General features: G+C 42.9%; 1 protein-coding gene across 8 annotated transcripts in view; it reads right to left on the reverse strand.

The window, feature by feature from the left end:
- LOC109917665 (rho GTPase-activating protein 32-like) overlaps positions 1-21,734 on the reverse strand; it is a 488,544-nt gene that overhangs the window by 79,731 nt on the left and 387,079 nt on the right. The window contains exon 1 of one of the 8 annotated variants that reach the window (XM_048615496.1): positions 7,802-8,002. The exons of 6 other annotated variants lie outside the window; for them this stretch is intronic. Coding sequence is in view for 1 of the 2 variants with exons in the window: in XM_048615494.1 (XP_048471451.1) it covers positions 7,755-7,785 (31 nt within the window). In the remaining variant the exon portion in view is untranslated. Of the gene's footprint in view, positions 1-7,754; positions 8,003-21,734 lie in introns of those variants that run through there. One more of the 8 variants, XM_048615494.1, reaches the window with a different exon arrangement.

Here is a 21,734-nt window from a genome sequence, read left to right on the forward strand (position 1 = left end):
ATCAATGGGCCACATCCTGCTGTGGACACTAATGGACTATTTAAAAAATCATTGAAGAAGAAGCCTTCACAAATATCCCCATCCTCAATGATGGGAAATTCCATCACATCACTGCAGAAGACAAAATTGATGCATTTGCAAGCATCTTCTGCCAGAGACCCTAAGTGTACAATCATTCCAAGACCCTCCTGATGACCTCAGCATCAGAGGTCAGTCTTCAATCAATTCAATTCACTCCACGTGAAGTCACAAAATAGTTGAAGGCACTGAATACTTAACAGAAACTGTGGCGTACTAGCAATAAAAACTTAGAAATATAGAAGACAGCAGCAGGAGGCGACCATTCGGCCCTTCGAGCATGCTACACTATTCTTCACGATTATGGCTGATCATCCAACTCAACAGCCTAATCCTGCTTTCTCCTCAAACCTTTGACTCCACTCGCCCCAAGTGCTAAATCAAGTCGCCTCTTGAATGCATTCATTTTTTTTTATTCATTGACGGGATGAGGGTGTTGCTGACCAGGCAGAATGTATTGCCCATCGGGCAGCTCAGAGTCAACCACATTGCTGTGGCTCTGGAGTCACATGTAGGCCAGATCAGGTAAGGATGGCAGTTTCCTTCCCTAAAGGACGTTAGTGAACCGGATGGGTTTTTCCCGACAATTGATAATGGATTCATGGTCATCATTAGATTCTTAATTCCAGATATTATATTCTATTGGATTCGAACCCGGCTCTAGAATGTTGTTATCTGGGTCTCTGGATTAACAGTCTAGCAATAATAGCCTCCCCAAATGTTTTGGCATCAACTACTTCCTGTGGTAATGAATTCCACAGGCTCACCACCCTTTGGTTGAAGAAATGTCTCATCTCCATCCTAAAATCGTGTACCGCGAATCCTCATACTGTGACCCCTGACTCTAGACACACCCACCCTGCATCTACCCTGTCCAGTCCTGTTAGAATTTTATAAGTCTCTATGAGATCCCCCTTTATTCGTCTGAACTCCAGCGAAAACAATCCCAACCTAGGTCGGACCTGCCATCCCTGGTAAACCTTTGCTGCACTCCCTCGAGAGCAAGAGCATCCTTCCTCAGAAAAGGAGACCAAAACTGCAAACAATATTCTAGGCGTTGCCTCACCAAGGTCCTGCATAACTACAACAACATATCGCTGCTCCGGTGCTCAAAACCTTTCATAATGAAGGCCAACATACCATTTGCCTTCTTTACCACTTGCTGCACCTGCATGCTTCCCTACAGCGACTGGTGCACAAGGATGCCCAGGTCCCGCTGCACACTCCCCTCTCCCAATTTACTGCCATTCAGGTAGTAACATGCCTCCTTGGTTTTGCTTCCAAAGTAAATAACTTCACATTTATCCAAATTATACTGCATCTACCATTGATTTGCCCACTCAACCAAATTGTCGAGATCATGCTGAAGGATCTCTGCATCCTTGTCACAGTTCACCCTCCCACCCAACTTGGTGTCATCTGCAAACTTGGAGATGTTACATTTTGTTCCCTCATCCAAATCATTAATATATATTGTGAATAGCTGGGGTCCCAGCACCAATCCCTGTGGCACCCTACTAGTTACTGCCTGCCAATTTGAAAAGGACTCATTGATTCCTACTCTTTGTTTACTCTCTGCCAACCAGTTTCCTTTCCATCTCAATACACTTCCCCCAATCCCATGCACTTTAATCTTGCACATTAATCTCTTATATGGGACTTCGTCAAATGCTTTCTGCAAGTCCAAACATACTACATCGACTAGCTCCCTCTTGTCAACTCTACTAGTTACATCTTCATTAGAATTCCAACAGATTTGTCAAGCATGATTGCCCCTGCATTAATCCATGATGGCTCTGTCTGATCCTGCCAGTGCTTTCTAAATGCTCTGCCATAAAATCCTTGACAATGGATTCAAGAATTTTCCCCACTATCAACGTTAGGCTCACTGGTCTATGATTCCCGGTTTTGTCTCTACCCCCTTTGAATATTGAAGTGACATTAGCCACCCTCCAATCTGCAGGGACTGTTCCAGAGTTTACAGAATCCTGGAAGATGACCACCAATGCATCCACAATCTCTAGAGCAACTTCCTTATGTACTCTGGGATGTAGATTATCAGGCCCTGGGGATTTATCGGCCTTCAATCCCGACAATTTTCCCAGCACCATTTCTTCACTAATATTGATTTCCCAGAGTTCATCCCCCTCACTAAATCTTGCATCCTCCAACAATTCTGTATTCAAAATAATGTATTCAGGTCCTCAGCCATTTCTTTGTCACCTATTATACATTCCCCCGTTTCTGTCTGTAGGGGACCTACATTTGTCTTTACCAATCTCTTTCTTTTCATGTACCTACAGAAACTCTTAGTGTCAATCTTTATCTTCCCTACAAGCTTACTTTCGTACTCTATTTTCCCCTTCTTAATCAATCCCTTGGCCCTTCTTTGCTAATTCTAAACTGCTCCCAATCCTCACTGGATTTGCAATCTAGAAACCCAGACTAATGATCTGGGGACATGGTCACAAATCCCACCACAGTGAAATTTGAATTTAGTTTAAAAAGACTGGAAAAAAAGATAGCCAAATGATGACCGTGAACATTGTCAAATGTCATAGAAAGATACGTAAAATTTTCATTTTAGCCCAAAATTTAGGGAAAGAAATCTGCAGTCTTTATCTGGTTTGGCCTACATATAATTCCAGACTCTCAGTAATGTAGCTCATTCTTAGCTGCCCTCTGGGCAATTAGAGATGGACAACATATAGGGTTGACCTAGTTATAAAGGCTATGGGCCCTTCCTGACAACTTTCTGGGATCAATACTCCAGAATGTGCTCCAGGAACAAGACGTACTCATTCTCAAACTGTTCAAGTATAGTTACACTCACACAGCCACATGGCATGCGTGGGAGAGCAGCATGTACAATTGCTCAGACACATCCTGCGCACAAAAAGCAGGACATAACTAGCCTAGTTAAGAACCTCGAACAGTCGATTCCGAATCAAAAGTAACTTTTTTTTAAAAAAGTTCATTCACAGGATGAAGGCGTCGCTGGCTAAGGCCAGCATGTATTGCCTATTCCTAACTGCCCAGAGGGCAGTTAAGAGTCAGGGTCATAGCAAGTCAACCTCATTGCTGGGGTCTGGAGTCAGATGTAGGCCACACCTGGTAAGGATGGCAACTTCCTTCCTTAAAAAGGGCATTAGCAAACCAGATGGGTTTTTCTGACAATTGATTCATCATCATCATCATTCGACTCTTAATTCCAGATTTTTGTTTTAATTGAATTCAAATTCCACCATCTGCCATGGCAGGATTTGAACCTGTGTCTCCAGAACACTCCTGGGTATCTGGATTAAGAATCCAGCGATAATACTAGGCCTTTAACTCCCCTAATGGAAGTATCATCAACAGTACTTTCAAGTGGCACTTGGTCAGTAACAACCTGCTCACTGAAGCTCAGCCTGGGTTCTGCCAGGCACTCAGATATTGGCCGCCTTACTGCCTTGGCCCAAAACTGGACAAAAGTGTTAAACATAAGGGGATGAGAAGGTGACCGCCCTTGCATCAAGACAACATGTGATACAGTGTAGCATTAAGAAGCTCTAGCAAAACTGCACCCAATTGGAATCATAGGAAAAACTTTCTGCTGGTTGAAGTCTTGCCTAGCACATAGAAAGATTTTCTTTTGTCGGTCAACACAGGACATCACTGCAGGCATTCCTCTGCTGTTTATCAATGACCTTCCCTCCATCATAAGATTAAAAGTGAGGATGTTTGATGATGATTACACAGTGTTCAGTACCATTCATGACTCCTCAGATACTGAAATAAACCATGTTCAAGTGCAGCAAAACCTGGATAATATCCAGGCTTACGCAGATAAGTGGCAAGTAACTTCCATGCCACACAAGCACCAGGCAATAACCATCTCTAACAAAAGAAAATTCAATCAATCAATCATAGGACACCCAAGGGCATTCTCATGACTGAATCTCCACAATTAATATCTTGGGGGTCACAATGATCTGAAACTGAAGTGCACCAGGCATGTAAATTATTTGGCTACAAGTGCAGATCAGAAGCTTGGGTTTCTGTGGCTACTCACATACTGACTCCTCAATGCGCACCCACCATTTACAAGGCACAAGTCAGGAATGTGATGGAAGAGTGCTGCTCCAACAATACTCAAGTAGTTTAACACTACCCAAGTTAAAGCACACTTGACTGAAACTCCATCTAAACCATTCAACGTTTACCCCTTTCACCACCAATGCACAGCAAATGCAGTCTGTACCATCTACAAGATGCCGTGCAACAACTTACAAAGGATCATTAGAGAATATTTTCTAAACCCGCAACTTCTACCACCTAGGACAGGGCAGGAGATATCTAAAAATAACCACAACCTGCAAGGTCACCCAGTGAGCCAAACAATATCCTGCAAATGCAGAATGTTTTTAAAATGGGGGAGTTTAACTTTCATATAGATTGGATTAAAGTAGATTAGCATACATCATGTGGATAATGAATTTCTTGAATATCTGTAGAATAGTTTTCTTCAACAACATTGAGGATGAAAGAAGGCTGCATTTATTTTTTTAAACTCTTTTATGGGATGTGGGCATCGCTGGCAGGGCCATCATTTATTACCCGTCTCTATTTGCCCTTAAGAAGGTGGTGATGAGCTGCCTTTTTAATTCACTGCAGCTCATGTGCTGTAGGTAGACACAATGCCATTAGGATGGGAGTTCCAGGATTTTGACTCAATCACACTGAAGTAATCATCCAGGCAAGCGGGGAGTGTTCCAAGTCAGGATGGTGAGTGGCTTGGAAACGAATTTGCAGGTGGTGTTCCCACGTATCTGCAGCCCTTGCCCTTCTACAAAGAAGTGGTCTTTGTGAATTTCTGCAGTCCATCTTGTAGATAGTACAGACTGCTGCTACCGAGCATTGATGGTGGAGGGAGTTGATGCTTGTGGATGCAGTGCCAATTAAGTAGGCTGCCTTGTCCCGCATGGTGTCAAGCTTCTTTATGTTGTTGGAGTTGCCTCATCCAGGCAAGTGGGGAGCGTTCCAATACACTCTTTACTTATGCTTTGTAGATAGCAGACAGGATCTGGGGAGTCAGGAGGGGAGTTACTGACTTCAGTGTTCCTAGTCTCTGACCTGCCTTTGTTCACATGTATTTGTGTGGCAAGTTCAGCTGAGTTTCTGGTCAGCAGTAGCCCCCCAGGATGTTGATTGTGGGGATTTGGTGATGGTAATGTTATTGAATGTCAAGGGGCGGTGGTCTGATTTTCTCTTATTGTAGACTGTCATTGATTGGCATGTACGGTATGAATGTTACTTTCCACTTGTCAGCCCAAGCCTGAATATTGTCCAGGTCTTGTTGCATTTGAACATGGGTTGCTTTAGTAACTGAGGAGTCGCGGATGGTGTTGAACATTGCGCAATCATCGGCAAGCATCCCTACTTCTGACCTTATGATGGAGGAAGGTCATTGATGAAGCAGCTGAAGATGTTTGAGCCTAGGACACTGCTCTGAAGAACTCCTGCAGAGATGTACTGGACCTAAGATGACTGACCTCCAAAAGCCATAATCATCTTCCTGTGTGCTAGGTATGACTTCAAACAGCTGAGGGTTTTCTCCCATTCCCACTGATTCCAGTTTTGCTGGGGGTCCTTGATGACACGCTCAATCAAATGCAGCCTTGATATCCAGGCTTGTCACTCTCACTTCAACTCTGAAATTCAGCTCTTTTGTCTATGGTTGAACCAAAGCTATAATGAGGAGCTCAGTGGCCCCAGCAGAACCCAAACTGAGCATCACTGAACAGGTTATTGCTGAGCAAATGCTGCTTAATAGCACTGTTGATGACACCTTCTACCACTTTACTGATGATCGAGAGTAAACTGATGGAGCGGTAATTGGTTGGACTGGACTTGTCCTGCATTTTGTGTACAAGGTATACCAGGGCAACTTTCCACATTGTCCAGTAGATGCCAGTGTTGTATTTATACTGGAACAGCTTGGCTGGAGAGCAACAAGTTCTGCAGCACAAGTCTTTGGTACTATTGTCAAAATGTTGTCAGGGCCCATAGCTTTTGCAGTATCTAATGTCTCCAACCATTTCTTGATATCACGTGGAGTGAATCGAATTGGCTAAAGGCTGGCATCTGGGATGCTAGAGACCAGTGAATGAGGCTGAAATGAATCACCTGCTCTACACTTCTGGCTGAAGATTGATGCAAATGCTTCTGCCTTATCCTGTGCACTGATAGATATCCCTACACTACATGGACTACAGAAGTTCAGAAAGACAGCTTACCACCACCTTCTCCAAGACAATTCAGTTGGACTAACAAAAAAAATCTTAGCCCAGCCAGTAATGTCCACATCCCTTGAATGAGTAAACAAAGAAAATATTAAAGGATTGGGTACAAACTTGGGAGGGCAGACAATATAGGAAGTGCGATACAGAAGAAGACATCATGACAGGATAGAATCTCAGGGAGATAGAGAGAAAAATATTGGCAAAAAAAGGTGTAAATCGATGTGATAGACTCAGGTTGGGAGCAGCTGGCAAAAATAAAAGAAATGGGCATATGGAAAACTCCAGTTAAAAATCCCTGGTTAATTCCCTTGCATCTGTTATAATATATCCTGGCAGCAAAGAGAATGGACACTGCTAAAAACTACCATAACATTTCCAAGTACAAATTATGAATGAACGTAATATGACCGTATTATACCTGAGTGGAACTCCAAGGCATAGACAATATATTTGTCAAAAGCAATGCAGCCAAAACCGAAGTTTTGTCGGAATGTTATCCTAGACACTACTTAAAAGCTAACTTGTTTTGAGAAATAGATACTTGAAAAAAAATTACAATTGATTGCTATTGCATAATGCAGATAAGAGACTCAATGAGCAAGTCTATGTAGGTCATTGACAACCCTTCATCTAAGACAGGGACACACACATGGTTGACAAGTGAAATCAGGAAGCAATTTGGCGGGTAGAATATCAGTCGAAACCCTAACAGAGATAGTCCATAGAAATGAAGATCAAAGAGGTGAGCAGAATCACTTCTAAACAGTAATACAAGAGATACAGATTTCTTCCTCCTGCCACCAGCTCATTTCACATTCAAGCAATAATATAACATATACAGAATTCCTTCCAAACACAAAAAGAACTCCATACCCAAACAGTAACATAACAGAGAAATAGAACTCTTCCTCACTTAATCCAAACAGAAATATCACAGGATACAGAATGTCCCACCACTCAAACAGAATTGTAATGGGAACACTACTGGAATATAATGCACACATGGAGTTTCTACCTGTAAAAGAGCAGAATCCACAAACAGTAGAGTGACCTAAGTGGGCATCCACTGTTCGACTGCATTAACAAGGGAAGCCAGGCAACCAGACATTGCTCTCAGTCTAGTACAGGAGAGAATGATTTGCTGCTATTCAAGCAAATTCAAATACCAAAAAATTTAACTATATTTTCTCCAATCAAAATACAGTTCCTCTTCCTCTGACTGAAGTTGAAAGAATGCATCATTTCAAAACCTCAGTATGTGATCCAAAGAATGACTGCCCTTTGTTGATCTATAATGAATGTAAAATATTAACCAAGCGACACACATAAAAACGCAACCCTCAACAAAACCCCTGCAATATAATAGGACAGAGCTGAGCAATGTTTCAATACTTGTTACAGAATTCTTCCCAGCACAATTCATTCCAAATCTTTGGTACCGTTCAGCTTCAGAAGCACAGAATATGCAGCCGCGCTCCCAAAACTCGTCTTCACTTTGGTTTGTTCAGATCAGAGATTCGGAGTTCAGAAGTGGTGTACAGGCGTCAACGGAGGGAGCACTCGGCAACAACATCCCTGAGACTTACTCCTACCACAAACAAGTGGGAAAGGAAAAGAGAGCGGAAACAAACTGCCAGCTTTCAGCTCCTATCTGCCTTGTAACAACAATATTGACTAGGCAACTGGGAGGAGGAGCCAGTTTAACTACGGTTACGCACATTCCAATGCGCATAACAACATGTTATTGGGATAAAACACTATTGCAAAATTCCTTCAAGGAACAAAGCTCTGTAGGTCTGTGCATTCCAATTTTAGCAGCTGAGGGAGTTGGCCATTTTTAGTTGTAAAATCCTGAGTTCAGATTTTAAAAACTGAAGCAAATCACCTGGAACATTCTCAACTCACTGATTATTCAAAGATGTAACACAATCCGAGGGAAGATCACGCCGAAGGCAACATGCATGAATGTGCATCACCGTAAACTGCGTTCATTACTGCCACCATTAATAGTCCTGTCCAAATATGGATAAACAGAAACTTATAATCTAACTGCAAGTAATGAGGTTGTAATCAAACAAATATAGCTGCATTATAATCTAGCTGTCTAACCATTGTACAACTACTGTTGGGACTATAGGCTGAAATAACTGTACTTTAAGCTAACTCCACTTTAATTCCTTGTAATCTTTTCAAACCAGTGTAAACTTATATTAATTCTTGGGGATATAGGCACCGTCCTCTCACAGCTGCACAGCTGCGTGCACACAGCGCTCTAAGGTTTCGTACACATGGTGTTGGCGTCGGGCTCCGGAAGTCGGTGTTGTGCTCGGATCTTAGAGGCTCACGCAGCCGGATAGAAAATTAGAATAAACACAATGTATGAGTCACTTGCAAAGCCACTGTCTTCCTGTCCCTATTTACCCTTGTTTATTTGAATCATTCTAGTACGCAAAGTGAAGGTATTTCCCACAGTTTCGCTACATAGGATTTTGAGCTAGCGATGAAGAAGAAACTGTAATATACTGCCAAATCAGGATGTTATTTGATTTGAAGGAGAATTTGGAAGCATTAATGTTCCCTCGGGCCTGTTGCCTTGCTCCTTTTACGCGTTAACGTAGTTTTGAAAGGTGCTGTCGAAAAAGCCTTGGAATCTCTGCGCGGCCTATTGGAGATGATACACACCGCAGCCCCTATGTGTCTGGTGGGGAGATGGTCGAAGGGATAGTGTGCTAATTAAACATGTTGCTTGTTGCTGGATGGTATCAAACTTCTTGAGTGCTGTTGGAGCTGCATTTATCCAAACAAAGTAGACAGCATTCCTGACAATGTAAAAACCATGACTGTGAACTGTGAACGCTGTAAATCAGAAACTAAAGAAAAACAGAAGTTGTTGAAAAAGTTCAGCATGTCAGGCAGCATCTGTGAAGAGAAATCAGAGTTTAACGTTTCGGGTCCGGTGACCCTTCCTCAGGACGTCCTCCTCAGAGTTCTGAGAAAGAGTCACCAGGCCCGAAACGTGAACTTTGATTTTCCTTCACAGATACTGCAGGACCAGCTGAGTTTCTCAAACACTTTCTCTTTTCATTTCAGGCTTCCAACATCTAAAGTATTTAGCTTTTTTTGCACGTTAATGAGGGATTTGATGTTGTCAGTGCTTTTAAATATTAAGTGTTAAACGTTTAAAAGCCATATTTCTGATGGTGATTATCTGGGATTTATGTGGCCTGAATAGAATTTACCACTGAACAACACAAGCCTGAATACTGGTCAGATCTCACTGCATGTGGGCACCTCCTTATTATCTGAAGTGTTTCAAATGAAATTGAACATTGTGTACTTAGCAGCAAACATTCCCACTTCTGCCTTCATGATAGAGCAAGAATCATTCATAAAGCAGCTGAGGATAGTTAAGCCTAGGACAGTGCTATGAGGAATTCCTGCATCCAAGTATTTGGCTAAGATGATTAGTTTCCCACAAGCACAACCACCTTCCTTTGTTCTGGGTATGACTTCAGCTGGCGTTGAATTTGCCCCTTGATTTACATTAATTTCAATCTCACTAGGGCTCCTTGATCCCACACTTGATCAAATGCTGCCTTGATGTCAGTGACACTCATGTTCATCTGAACTCTGGAATTCAGCTCTTTTGCCTGTTTAGTGGAGGGCTGTAATGAGGTCAGGAAGTGAGTCGTCCTGGCCGAACCTAAACTTACCACTGACGAGCACATTATTGCTTAGCAAATGCCCCTGGATAGTGCTGTAAGTTTTGCTGAGGATTAGGAGACTGGGGAGATCAGATTTGTCCTTTTTTTGTGGACAGGAAAAAAACATTAGCAATTTTCCTTGTATCTGGTAGACGCCAGTGTTGAAGTGCTGGAACAGTACGACTAAAAGTATTCCTGGTTCTGGGTGCAATGTCTTTAGCACGAGAGCCAGAATGTTGACAGGGCCCATTGCCTTTGGTGTATTCAATTAGTTCAATGGTTTATTGAGAGCAATATTGAGTGAATCAAACCAGCTGAAGGATTGGAAGAAGGGTCACTGAACCAGAAATCTTAACTCTGCTTTCTGTCCACAGATGCATCTGAGTTTTCCCAGCAATTCTGTTTTTGTTTCTGATTTCCAGCATCCATAGCTCCTCAGATAACAAGGTGTAGAGCTAGATGAACACAGCAGGCCCAGAAGCATTAGAGGAGCAGTAAAGCTGATGTTTTGGGTCTCGACCCTTCTTCAGAAATGGGAGAGGGGAAGGAGATTCTGAAATAAATAGAGAGAGGGGGTGGCGGATAGAAGATGGATAAAGGAGAAGATAGGTGGAGAGGAGACAGACAGGTCAAAGAGGCGGGGTTGGAGCCAGTAAAGGTAAGTGTAGATGGGGAGTTAGGGAGGGGATAGGTTAGTCCAGGAAGGACGGACAGGTCAAGGAGGCGGGATGAGGCTAGTAGGTAGGAGATGGGGGTGGGGCTTGAGGTAGGAGGAGTGGATAGGTGGGAGGAAGGACAGGTTAGGGAGGCGGGGCCAAGCTGGGCTGGTTTTGGGATGCAGTCGGGGGAGGGGAGATTTGGAAGCTTGTGAAGTCCACATTGATACTATTGGGCTACAGAATTCCCAAGCTAAATATGAGATGCTGGTCCTGCAACCTTTGGGTGGCATCATTGTGGTACTACAGGAGGCCCAGGATGGACATGTCGTCCAAGGAGTGGGAGGGGGAGTTGAAATGATTCGCGACTGGAAGGTGCAGTTGTTTGTCGCGAACCGAGTGTAGGTGTTCCACAAAGCAGTCCCCAAGCCTCCGCTTGGTTTCCCCAATGTAGAGGAGGCCACAACGGGAGCAGCGGATACAGTATACCACACTAGCAGATGTGCAGGTGAACATCTGTTTGATGTGGAAGGTCTTCTTGGGGCCTGGGACGGGGGTGAGGTGTAGGGGCGGGTGTAGCACTTCCTGTGGTTGCAGGGAAAAGTGCCAGGGGTGGTGGGGCTGGTGGGGAGTGTGGAGCGGACAAGGGAGTCACGGAGAGAGTGGTCCCTCCGGAAAGCAGATAAGGGTGGGGAGGGAAAAATGTCTTTGGTAGTGGGGTCAGATTGCAGATGGCAGGGAGGTGAATTGGTCGAAAACGCCCTTGACCGTGTCTGTTGCATTTCCCGCAACTCATCCCTCACACCCCCTCCCCGCAACAACCACCAAAACAGAATCCCCCTTGTCCTCACGTACCACCCCACCAACCTCCGGATTCAACGCATCATCCTCCGGCACTTCTGCCATCTGCAATCTGACCCCACTACCAAAGACATTTTTCCCTCCCCACCCTTATCTACTTTCCGGAGGGACCACTCTCTCTGACTCCCTTGTCCGCTCCACACTCCCCACCAGCCCCACCACCCCCAGCACTTTTCCCTGCAACCACAGGAAGTGTTACACCTGCCCCTACACCTCACCCCCATCCCAGGCCCCAAGAAGACCTTCCACATCAAACAGATGTTCACCTGCACATCTGCTAATGTGGTATACTGTATCCGCTGTGGCCTCCTCTACATCGGGGAAACCAAGCGGAGGCTTGGTGGCCACTTTGCGGAACACCTACGCTCGGTTCGCGACAAACGATTGCACCTCCCAGTCGTGAACCATTTCAACTCCCCCTCCCATTCCTTGGACGACATGTCCATCCTGGGCCTCCTGCAGTGCCACAACGATGCCATCCAAAGGTTGCAGAAATAGTATCTCATATTTAGGTTGGGAACCCTGCAGCCCAATGGTATCAATGTGGACTTCACAAGTTTCAAAATCTCCCCTCCCCCGACCGCATCCCAAAACCAGCCCAGCTTGGCCCCACCTCCCTAATCTGTCCTTCCTCCCACCTATCCACTCTTCCTATCTCAAGCCCCACCCCCATCCCGCCTTCTTGACCTGTCCGTCCTCCCTGGACTGACCTATCCCCTCCCTAACTCCCCATCTACACTCACCTTTACTGGCTCCATCCCCGCCTCTTTGACCTGTTTGTCTCCTCTCCACCTATCTTTTCCTTTATCCATCTTCCATCCTCCCCCTCTCTCTCTATTTATTTCAGAATCTCCTTCCCCTCTCCCATTTCTGAAGAAGGGTCTAGACCCGAAACGTCAGCTTTCCTGCCCCTCTGATGCTGCTTGGCCTGTTGTGTTCATCCAGCCCTACACCTTGTTATCTCAGATTCTCCAGCATCGGCAGTTCCTACTATCTCCATAGTTCCTTAGTTTTTATTTGTTTAGCTGAAGGCTTGCTTCTGTGATAAAGGATATCTTAGAAGGAGGTAGAAGATCCACTAGGCATTTCTCGCTGAAGGTAACTGAAAAGTGTTAGCCCTTTTTGTTCATGTGTGTTGGCCTCTGTCATCACTGGAGATGGGATCTTCTGGAGTCTCATACTTTAGTTGTTTAATTGTTGACCATCACTATCATAGCAATGGGTGAGAACTCCAAAGGACACTTGTAATTCCGAAATGAATTTCTTTAAACAGATAGCTGACACAGTCCAAAATGGCTACAGATGAAAAATAAATGGCTGCCTAGAGAGGGACACCCAATCAAATGTCACACGTAAAGATGTAAAAGGCATATCAAACAACAGCACTTCAAAGGGGGTGAGGCAAGTCAAAAGAGACTGGACTATGATGTCAAATGACTGCAAAGAAAATGAGAGGCAATGATCCACTTTTCAACAGCAAGCCATCCTCTGTGAAATAAGTCCCAAACTGCAGACACATATTGTGTTGTTCCCTTTGAAGAATACACAAGGACACAAAGGGTGGTGAGTGCCTGCAATGTGCTGCCAGAGGTGGTAGTGGAAGCAGAGGTAATAGCAGCATTCAAGAAGCACCTGGACGAAAGCATGAATAGGAAGGGAATAGAGGGAACCTGTAAGTGAAGACAGTTTTAGTACAGAAGAGCAAAATGCATCGGCACAGGCTTGGAGGGCCAAAAGGCCTGCTCCTGTGCTGTATTGTTCTTTGTTTTAAAATGTCAGTTTCAATGTTCCTGGAGTGGACTAGAGGACGGAGGTTCTTGTGGGTGTACTAACCTGGGGTTGTGCATTAGCATTTTGAGAAGGTTACAGGGGCCATCGCTTAAACACCCCTGTTTCAGGTGAAAGGATCTCTAACTGTGAGTGCTAGTGAGCAAGCCAGGCTGGGGTGAAAAAGGACTCTCTCACCCCGAATGCTAGAACTAAGGCAGTCAAAAGTATCAGAACAACAGATTTGTAAATAAACCATAAAACTAAGAATCTTGAAATCAACTTCCAATGTCAACATTACCAGTAATCGCCAATGTAACAGCTGCAATTTTATTAATTCTTCTCACATTTCGTAATTAATAAACTCTCATTTTTAACTCAAGAAAGCCTGGTTAAATTGACTGCTTTTAAAACAGGGGTTCATTTGGATCTGAGAGAAAGGTATCCAAAAGGAAAGAAATGCAGTTTGACCTTATTGCAATCTATGAGGGGAACAGGTGAATCAAGAAAGGGAGCCAGTTCATTCCTCATCACTCAGGATCTTAATGATTTGGGGTATCCCACCTGGAACTGTAACAACTTGGAGAACCTCACCCAGGTTTTGAGTGTAACGCTATTGACGGTGACTGGACGTGACAGGTCCATAGAACAATGATGTGATCGGTTGATGGCAGGATCACTTAGGTATGTATGTAGCACGCTGCTTTTGATGTGTTGTATCTTCATCAGACTGATATTTTAGATTTGCTTAGTGCTGCTCCCAGCATGCTCTTCTCTACTTCCACTGATTCAGGATTTGTGATGGATCCAGATTGAGGTAAGTGTTCAATTCTGCTGCAGATGATCCAGAGCGCCTCACTGATGCCAATAATATTATATCTGTCCTTAATCAGCATCTTCAATACAGTGACAAACAACACAATGGAGGGCATCCCCTGCGTTATCTCAACAAGGCTGATGTGATGGTCACCCTTACCAATACAAGCATGGTCTGATACATCTCTGACATGCAGAATGGTGAGAGTCAGGTCAAGTCAGCTTTCCTCCATGTTGGCTCTCTTAAACACTTTCTACAGGCCCAATCTCATAGCTATCTCCTTCAGGTTCATAGTAGTGCTGAGGTACTGCTGGTTATGGGCATGGAGGCTCTGTAAGATCATAGGGTATAGGAGCAGAATTAGGCCATTCTGCTCGGTTACTGCTCTCAGTGCATCTTCCAAGCAGTATTCAACATGGAGGAGTATTGATATATAAACTGAGAGATGATGGTAGATAGCAATCAGTGGGAGGTTTTCTTTCCCACTTTGATCTAATATTACAAGACTTCATGTGTTTCAGAGTCAAAGCTGAGGACTCCCAGAGTCACTGCTTCCAGACTGTATACAAACCTGACTCCACCTTTTGTGGGAGCTGTCCTATGAAGGAAAGGGTTGGGAAGGTGGCAGTAAATACCCAGGGATAGTGATGGAAGAATCTGGGATGCTAGTGCAATGTACAGTTCTGTGACTAAAGCTATATTAGGTTATCATTTGATTAATCTGTTGGACGCCTCTCAATTTTGATATAAGTTTCCAGATGTTGGTAAGGACCACTTTATTAGGGTCATCTCAGCAGGGTGTACGTATTTTGTATTTGAATTCCAATGCCTTGATCAATTGACCTTCCAGATGTTGGGTCGCCAATCCAGTTTTATACTCATTATGCATATTCAGAATGCTTTGGCACAATTGCATGGCTTGCTGGGCCATTTCAGATGTCAGTAAAAAGTCAACCACGTTAGCTGGATGCCTGGAGTCACTTACAGACAAAAGCAAGTAAACAGGGTAGATTTTTGTTCCAAAAGCATATTAGTAGGCTTTGCACTACAATCTGGTAGTCTTATAGCAATAAGTACCGGTACTAAATTTTCCAGACTCAGTCAATTGAATTCAAATTCTCCAGGTGGAATCTGGAATAACAAGGCATATACACAATAGCCCAGGCAATGAAGGCAAGTGTGCTAAATGCCTCGTCTCCACATCATCTAGTCCAGGCTTCTGGGTTATCAGTCTCGTAACATGATCTTAGCAACCATATTCCTTCCAACTATATTGAAACCCAATTACTGAAAACATGCAGAATTGAATTGAATTATGTCACACTCATTCTCTACTCCAATTGGGCTGCAATTGAGTTATGGTTGCATTGTAATCAAACTGTTGCAACTATTGCAATTCATTGTGCTTTAACTGTTCTGGAAATCTATATTTGTACTGTTGAGTGATTCTCACTGTTCAGATACAGTCATACAGTGCGGAAACAGGTCCAACTGATCCTTGCCAACCAAGTTTTCCAAACTAAACTAGTCCCACTTGCCTGTGTTTGCACCATATTCTTACATATTCTTTTCATATCCTATTTATTTACATATCCCAAACGTCTTTTAAATGTTGTAACTTTACCTGCATATACCACTTCCTCCGGCAGTTCATTCTGCATACAAACCACCCTCTGTGTGTAAAGGTTGCCCCTTAGGTCCCTTTTAAATCTTACTCCTTCACCTTAACAATATGCCCCTAGTTTTGAACTCCCCCATTCTAGTGTAAAGATAAACCTGTATAAGGTCACCCCTCCAGTGAAAAAAGTCCTAGCTATTCAGCCTCTCCTTATAACTCAAACCTTCCATTCCCGGTAACATCCTGGTAAATCTCTTCTGAACCCTCTCTAATTTAATAATATCCTTCCTGTAGCAGGATGACCTGAACTGTACACAGTACTCCAACAGTCACCTTACCAACGTCCTGTATCATCTCAACATAATGTCTCAACTCTTACACTCAATGGTCTAAGAAATGAAGGCAAGCATGCTGAATACTTGTAACTACCCTGTCTACCTGTGATGCAACTTTCAAGAAACTATGTACCTGAGCCCCTAGGTCTCTCAGCATAACTGAACCACTAAGCCAAGGCTAACACAGTCAAAGCTCTGCACAGAACAACCAACCACAGAACGCTAAAACTTTATTCTGACAAACAGTTACAGCACTTGGCTTCTGCCAGTTACTTTCAGCACCATCTCAACCACCTTCCTCATTTTCTTCAGTGGCTTTACAGAGCTTACTTTCTAGTTTGGACATTGAATAACTGTATAAAGATTTTAAACAGCAACATTCATATTTCACTGAATTCTTGACAACAGCACAAATCACAAGGTAAGAGAGATCAAAAAACACCTGTCATTTGTGAAAATGGGGCTGATTTTAAACAGACATTAAGAGTACAAAGATTCTCTGCTCTGTTAACAAGAGCAAGTACTTAACTATCTAAATCACAGTCTGATGAACACAAATGTGGTCCTCACCTTAAACCCACAGTTCTGACTCTTGGGTATCTATCCAAACAGAGTTTGAATCTCGTTTTCAGGCAGGTTCCCAGCATTGCATCCCAACTATGGAATCTTCATGTTGCTGCTGTCTGGCCACATTTGGAATATTGCATACAATTCAGGTCACCACACGGTCAGAAGGAAGTGGAGGCTTTGGACAGGGTACAAAAACTGTTTACCAGAATTTTGCCTGGTTTGGAGGGTATTAGACAGGAGGAGAGAATGGACAAACTTGGTTTGTTTTCACTTGAAAATCAGAGGCTGAGGGTGACCTGATAGAAGTTTACAAAATTATGAGAGGCATGAATATAATGGACGATCAGAGTCTTTTTGCCAGGGTAGAAATGTCAATTACTAGGGTCATAGGTTTAAGGTGAATGTAAAAGGGGTCAGTTTAAAGGAGATGAGAGTGGCAAGTTTTTATTTACGTACAGAGTGGTAAGTGCCTGGAATACGCTATCAGAGGTGGTGGTGGAGGCAGACTCAATTGCAATGTTTAAGAGGCACTTGACAGATATATGATTAGGTAGGGAACACAGGGACATGGACAACATAAAGGCAAAAAGTTTTTTAGTTTAGAAAGGCATCTTGTGTCAGCATAGTCTTGATGGGCTTAAGGCCCTTTTCCTGTGCTGTTCTGCTCTTTATACAAGCTGACAGTTTTATAAACCTTTGTATCTGACTTCTTTTTGCCTGTTCCTCTACATCACAGTTGTAATGCCTGACAAATGTACTTTTGTCCCCAAACACGTGGCTCTGCTATAAGTTGCTTAACGTAAAATACTAGAAATCATCCTTTCACTTTGAGCAGCCTGCCCCACCCACTCAGGTGATTGCTTTGGAAGAAACAGTTCCAGTGTTGATGGCTCACTGTCACGCCCTCTTACAGATCTGTTTACCAGATCAGATACTTGGGGATTTACGCAATCAAAAGGCAAGTTTTGTGCAACACAACTAATTAGAGATACTGCTCAAGGTGATGCCTGCAGTAGCTGACGCTCCTACTCAGAGGATGAAGGGTCTAGGCCCGAAATGTCAGCCTTCCTGCTCCTATGATGCTGCTTGGCCTGCTGTGTTCATCCAGCTCTACACCTGGTTATCTCAGCTCCTACTCAGTCTGGTTAGTTTTCAGCATATTGTGCAAGGAGCTCTTCAGTTCAGAAGGTGTGGTTTCATTTTGACAATCTGATCATTACAATTCCACAGGCAGTATCTCCTTATATAAAAATATTTAAACTCTGCACCAGCCAGAAATTATTCCTGTTACATTCCATACAATCAGGTGTATTTATCTACTGTTCTGCAGGTCTGGCAGCATCTGTGGAAAGAAATCAGTGCTAACATTTCGGATCGAGTGATTAAAATTTGAGTGCTATTGGAAAATGCAGTGACATTGGGACTCAATTGCCATGCCAGGCTCCTGCAGTTATCTCTTGGCACTCACTGATCAGCTGAATCATAAGAGATATACTTGAGTACGCTAAGAAAGTTGGTCAAGATATTCAATACCACTTGGAGTTTGCACCTTCAGTGAAGGCAGAGGAGGAAGGAGAGAAATGAGAACAAACTAGAAAAATAAAATGTATCATACCCATGAGAAAATAGCTTTTAAAAACTTTGATTTTTCTACAATACACCTCTGCTCAATCTCAGCTGTGCTGTAAATCTGGCAGAAGCTATAAACACAGGATGTCAGCAATGAATTCATCATACAGCAACAGCAACAACTCAGTCTGACTTACAAGCAAGCATGTGTAAACTGTGCAGATTAGTTGTCCTTAGTGGAGAAGGCAGAAAGCAATTGGAAGCCTTGGGTTCCTCATAACATAAGGTAATTCCAGGTAGCCATGTGGCCCAGCATCTGTTTACTCACAGGAACGGTAACCAAATGTAAAAGAAACCCACCTGCAGCCTCATCAAAACATCTTAGCTCGTAATTGACAACACTGATTCAAACACTGCTTATTATTAATGTCAATAACCAATCATAACACAAGAATTCAGAGCACTTAAATGACTCAATATCTATTATTACAGGTGAGCAAACTGTACCTTAAACTTGCTGCAATCTAAGACACATTCCTCCTTTATTTCTTCATCATTTAAATTGCTCCCACTGGTTGAATTCGTATTTAAAGAATCCTCTTGTTTGCTTCTACATTGGCTTAATACCTTGCATTCCACCACACTGTCCTCCTCCACACTAGTTCCCTTCCAGCAATTTGAAAACTAAATATTGTATGCCTATTTCAAACAGCAATTCATCCAGTTCCTTGCTTAAACAATGCAACTGAATCCTGTTCGAAAACCCCTACTGTTAATCATACAGTCATAGAATAGTTACACAGAATGAATCATACAAGGATGCCAATCAGTCCGTCACATCTAAAGGAGCACTTCAACTTGTACTGCACCCTGCGTTATCTCGTAGCCCTGCACATTTCTTCTTTTCAGCTAATGATCCAATTTCCTTTTGAAAAGCCTGAATTGAACCTGCCTTCATCACACTCTCAATGCAGTCCAGATCCCAAGCACTTGTTGTGTGAAAAATGCTTTTCCTCATGTTGCATTGATCCTTTTGCCAATTACCTTAAATGTCTTCTTATTCTTGATCAGTTCACCAACAGGAGCAGTTTTTCCTGAATTACTCTGTCAAGATCCCAAGTGATTTAGCACATCTCTATCAGATGTCCTTTCAACTTCCCCTTTCCCAAGGAGAACAAAGCCATCTTCTCCGATCTATCCATGCAACTGAAGTTCCTCGACCCTGGAAACATTCTTAGTTTCTGCAACCCCTCTGATACCTTCAGATGCTTCCAAATGTGTGATAGTCATAATTAAACATAATACTACAATTGAGAACAAACACTGTTTATACAAATTTAATATAATGTTCCTACTCAGAGACCTAATGATAAAATCCAGGGTGTTGATGCTTAGTTCCATGGCAACAATTTTTCAACAATTCCTGAATTCCTTTCTGTTTTGTACTAAGTTTCAAGTCTTTGATTCCATGTTTAATGGAAGAACTCTCCTGGATCGGAGTAATCCATATCCTCAGTCTATCCCCTTCTTCTACAAACTGTAAACTGTAAAGTTCTACAAACTTGCTCTTAACTTACCCTTCCAGGTTCAGACACAGTCTTGGGCTTCTCCTCTGAAATGACTCCAATAATCCTACATCTCAACTGCTTCTCGAAGATCAACCCAGAGAATCAGAAAATCGTTCTCCATTTGTCTATGCCACCTCTCTGTTACAGTACTTGGTTAGTTCTATTAACTACATGTAGTCCTGTAGCTCCACAAATCTTTTTTTAGTCCCTTTTTAAAGACACTGCATCTGTCTCCAGCATGCACTCGAGTAGTGCATTCTGGATCCTGACAATTCACCATGCAAAAATATATTTCTTGCTGCCTCCTTTCATTTTTATGCTAATCACCTTAATACCCTTTGGTTCTTGATACTTCCACAAATGGGAACAGCTCTCTATCTACTCTGTCCAGATCCTTCAAGATTTTGAACACCCCTGACAAATCTGCCTAATCTTCTTTTCTCCAGGGATAACTCTTCAGCTTCTCCAAACTATCACAAGAAATAGGAACACTGTTACATTATACGCCATCGAGCCCAAACCATTATTTAGTACAATTATAGTTATTATTAGACTTCAACTTCATTTTCCTCCTCACTTCCTTATATCTTTGATTTTCTGAGATACTAAAGATGTTAAATGTATGTACATGAGTTTGCCCATTCTCCCTGTGTCTGCATGGGTTTCCTCTGGGTGCTCTGGTTTCCTCCCACAGTCCAAAGATGTGCAGGTTAGGTGGATTAGCCATGGGAAATGCAGGGTTATGGGGATAGAGTTGTTGGGGTGGGGGGGTTGCTGTCTGGGTGGGACATTCTTTGGAGGGTCGGTGTGGAATTGATAGGCCGAATGGCTTTCTTCCATGCTGTAGGGACTGTACAATTCTATGTAAAGATTAAGCATCCTCAACCCTCAGGGGTTATCCCTGTAACTCAAGACCCTTATCCCAGAACCATTACTGGAACTATTTTCTGCACCCTCTCCAAATTCTTCACATCCTTCCTGAAGAAAAGTACCCAGAATTGCACACAATCCTCCAGTTAAGTCTGAAATTATCTTGTAAAGATTCACCAAAACTTCCTTCATTTGTATTCGATGTTTCTCCTTATAAAGCACCACTATATTGTGCTCAGACCTTTCAGTATAGGAGTTGGGATGTCATTTTGAGGTTGTACAGGTCCCTGTTCGCCTTTTTCTGGAGTACTGTGAGCAGTTCTGGTTGCCCTGTTATAGGAAGGATATTATTAAGCTGGAGAGGGTTCAGACAAGATTTACTAGAATGTTTCCAGGAATGCAAGGTTTGAGTTATAAGGAGAGGCTGGATAGGCTGGGACTGTTTCACTGGCGCGTAGGAGGTTGAGGGATGACCTTACAGAGGCTTATAAAATCATGAAAGGCATAGATAAGGGGAATAAGCAAGTGTCTTTTCCTAGGGTGGGGACTTTCAAGACTACGGGGCATATTTTTAAGGTGAGAGAAGAAAGATTTGAAAAAGACATGGGGGCAACATTTTTACACAGAGAGTAGTTCATGGGTGGAAAGAACTGCCAGTGGAAGTTATGGATGTGGGTACAGTTACAATATTTGAAAAACGTTTGGATAAGTTTACAGGGATATGGGCCAAGCAAGGCAGGCGGGACTTGTTTAGTTTGGAAATATGGATTGGTTAGACTGAAAGGTCTGTTTCTGTGCTCTCTGACTCTATATGTCTCATGAACTACTTCTTCAAACTACCCTGCCACCTTCAGTGATCTGTCCATATGTATCCCAGGTCTCTCTGCTCCTTCCTTTAGATTCTTCTGGTCATTTTTTCTGACAAAATTTACAATCTCATGTTCTCAATTTCATCGGTCATGTCTCTGCTTGTTTCACTAGACTTTATTTGTTATTAGATGTTATTTTGAAGTCATTACACATAGGAATATAGTAAA

The sequence above is a fragment of the Rhincodon typus genome, chromosome 32 (genome assembly GCF_021869965.1).
Source record: "Rhincodon typus isolate 14 chromosome 32, sRhiTyp1.1, whole genome shotgun sequence".
Taxonomy (NCBI): Eukaryota; Metazoa; Chordata; class Chondrichthyes; order Orectolobiformes; family Rhincodontidae; genus Rhincodon; species Rhincodon typus.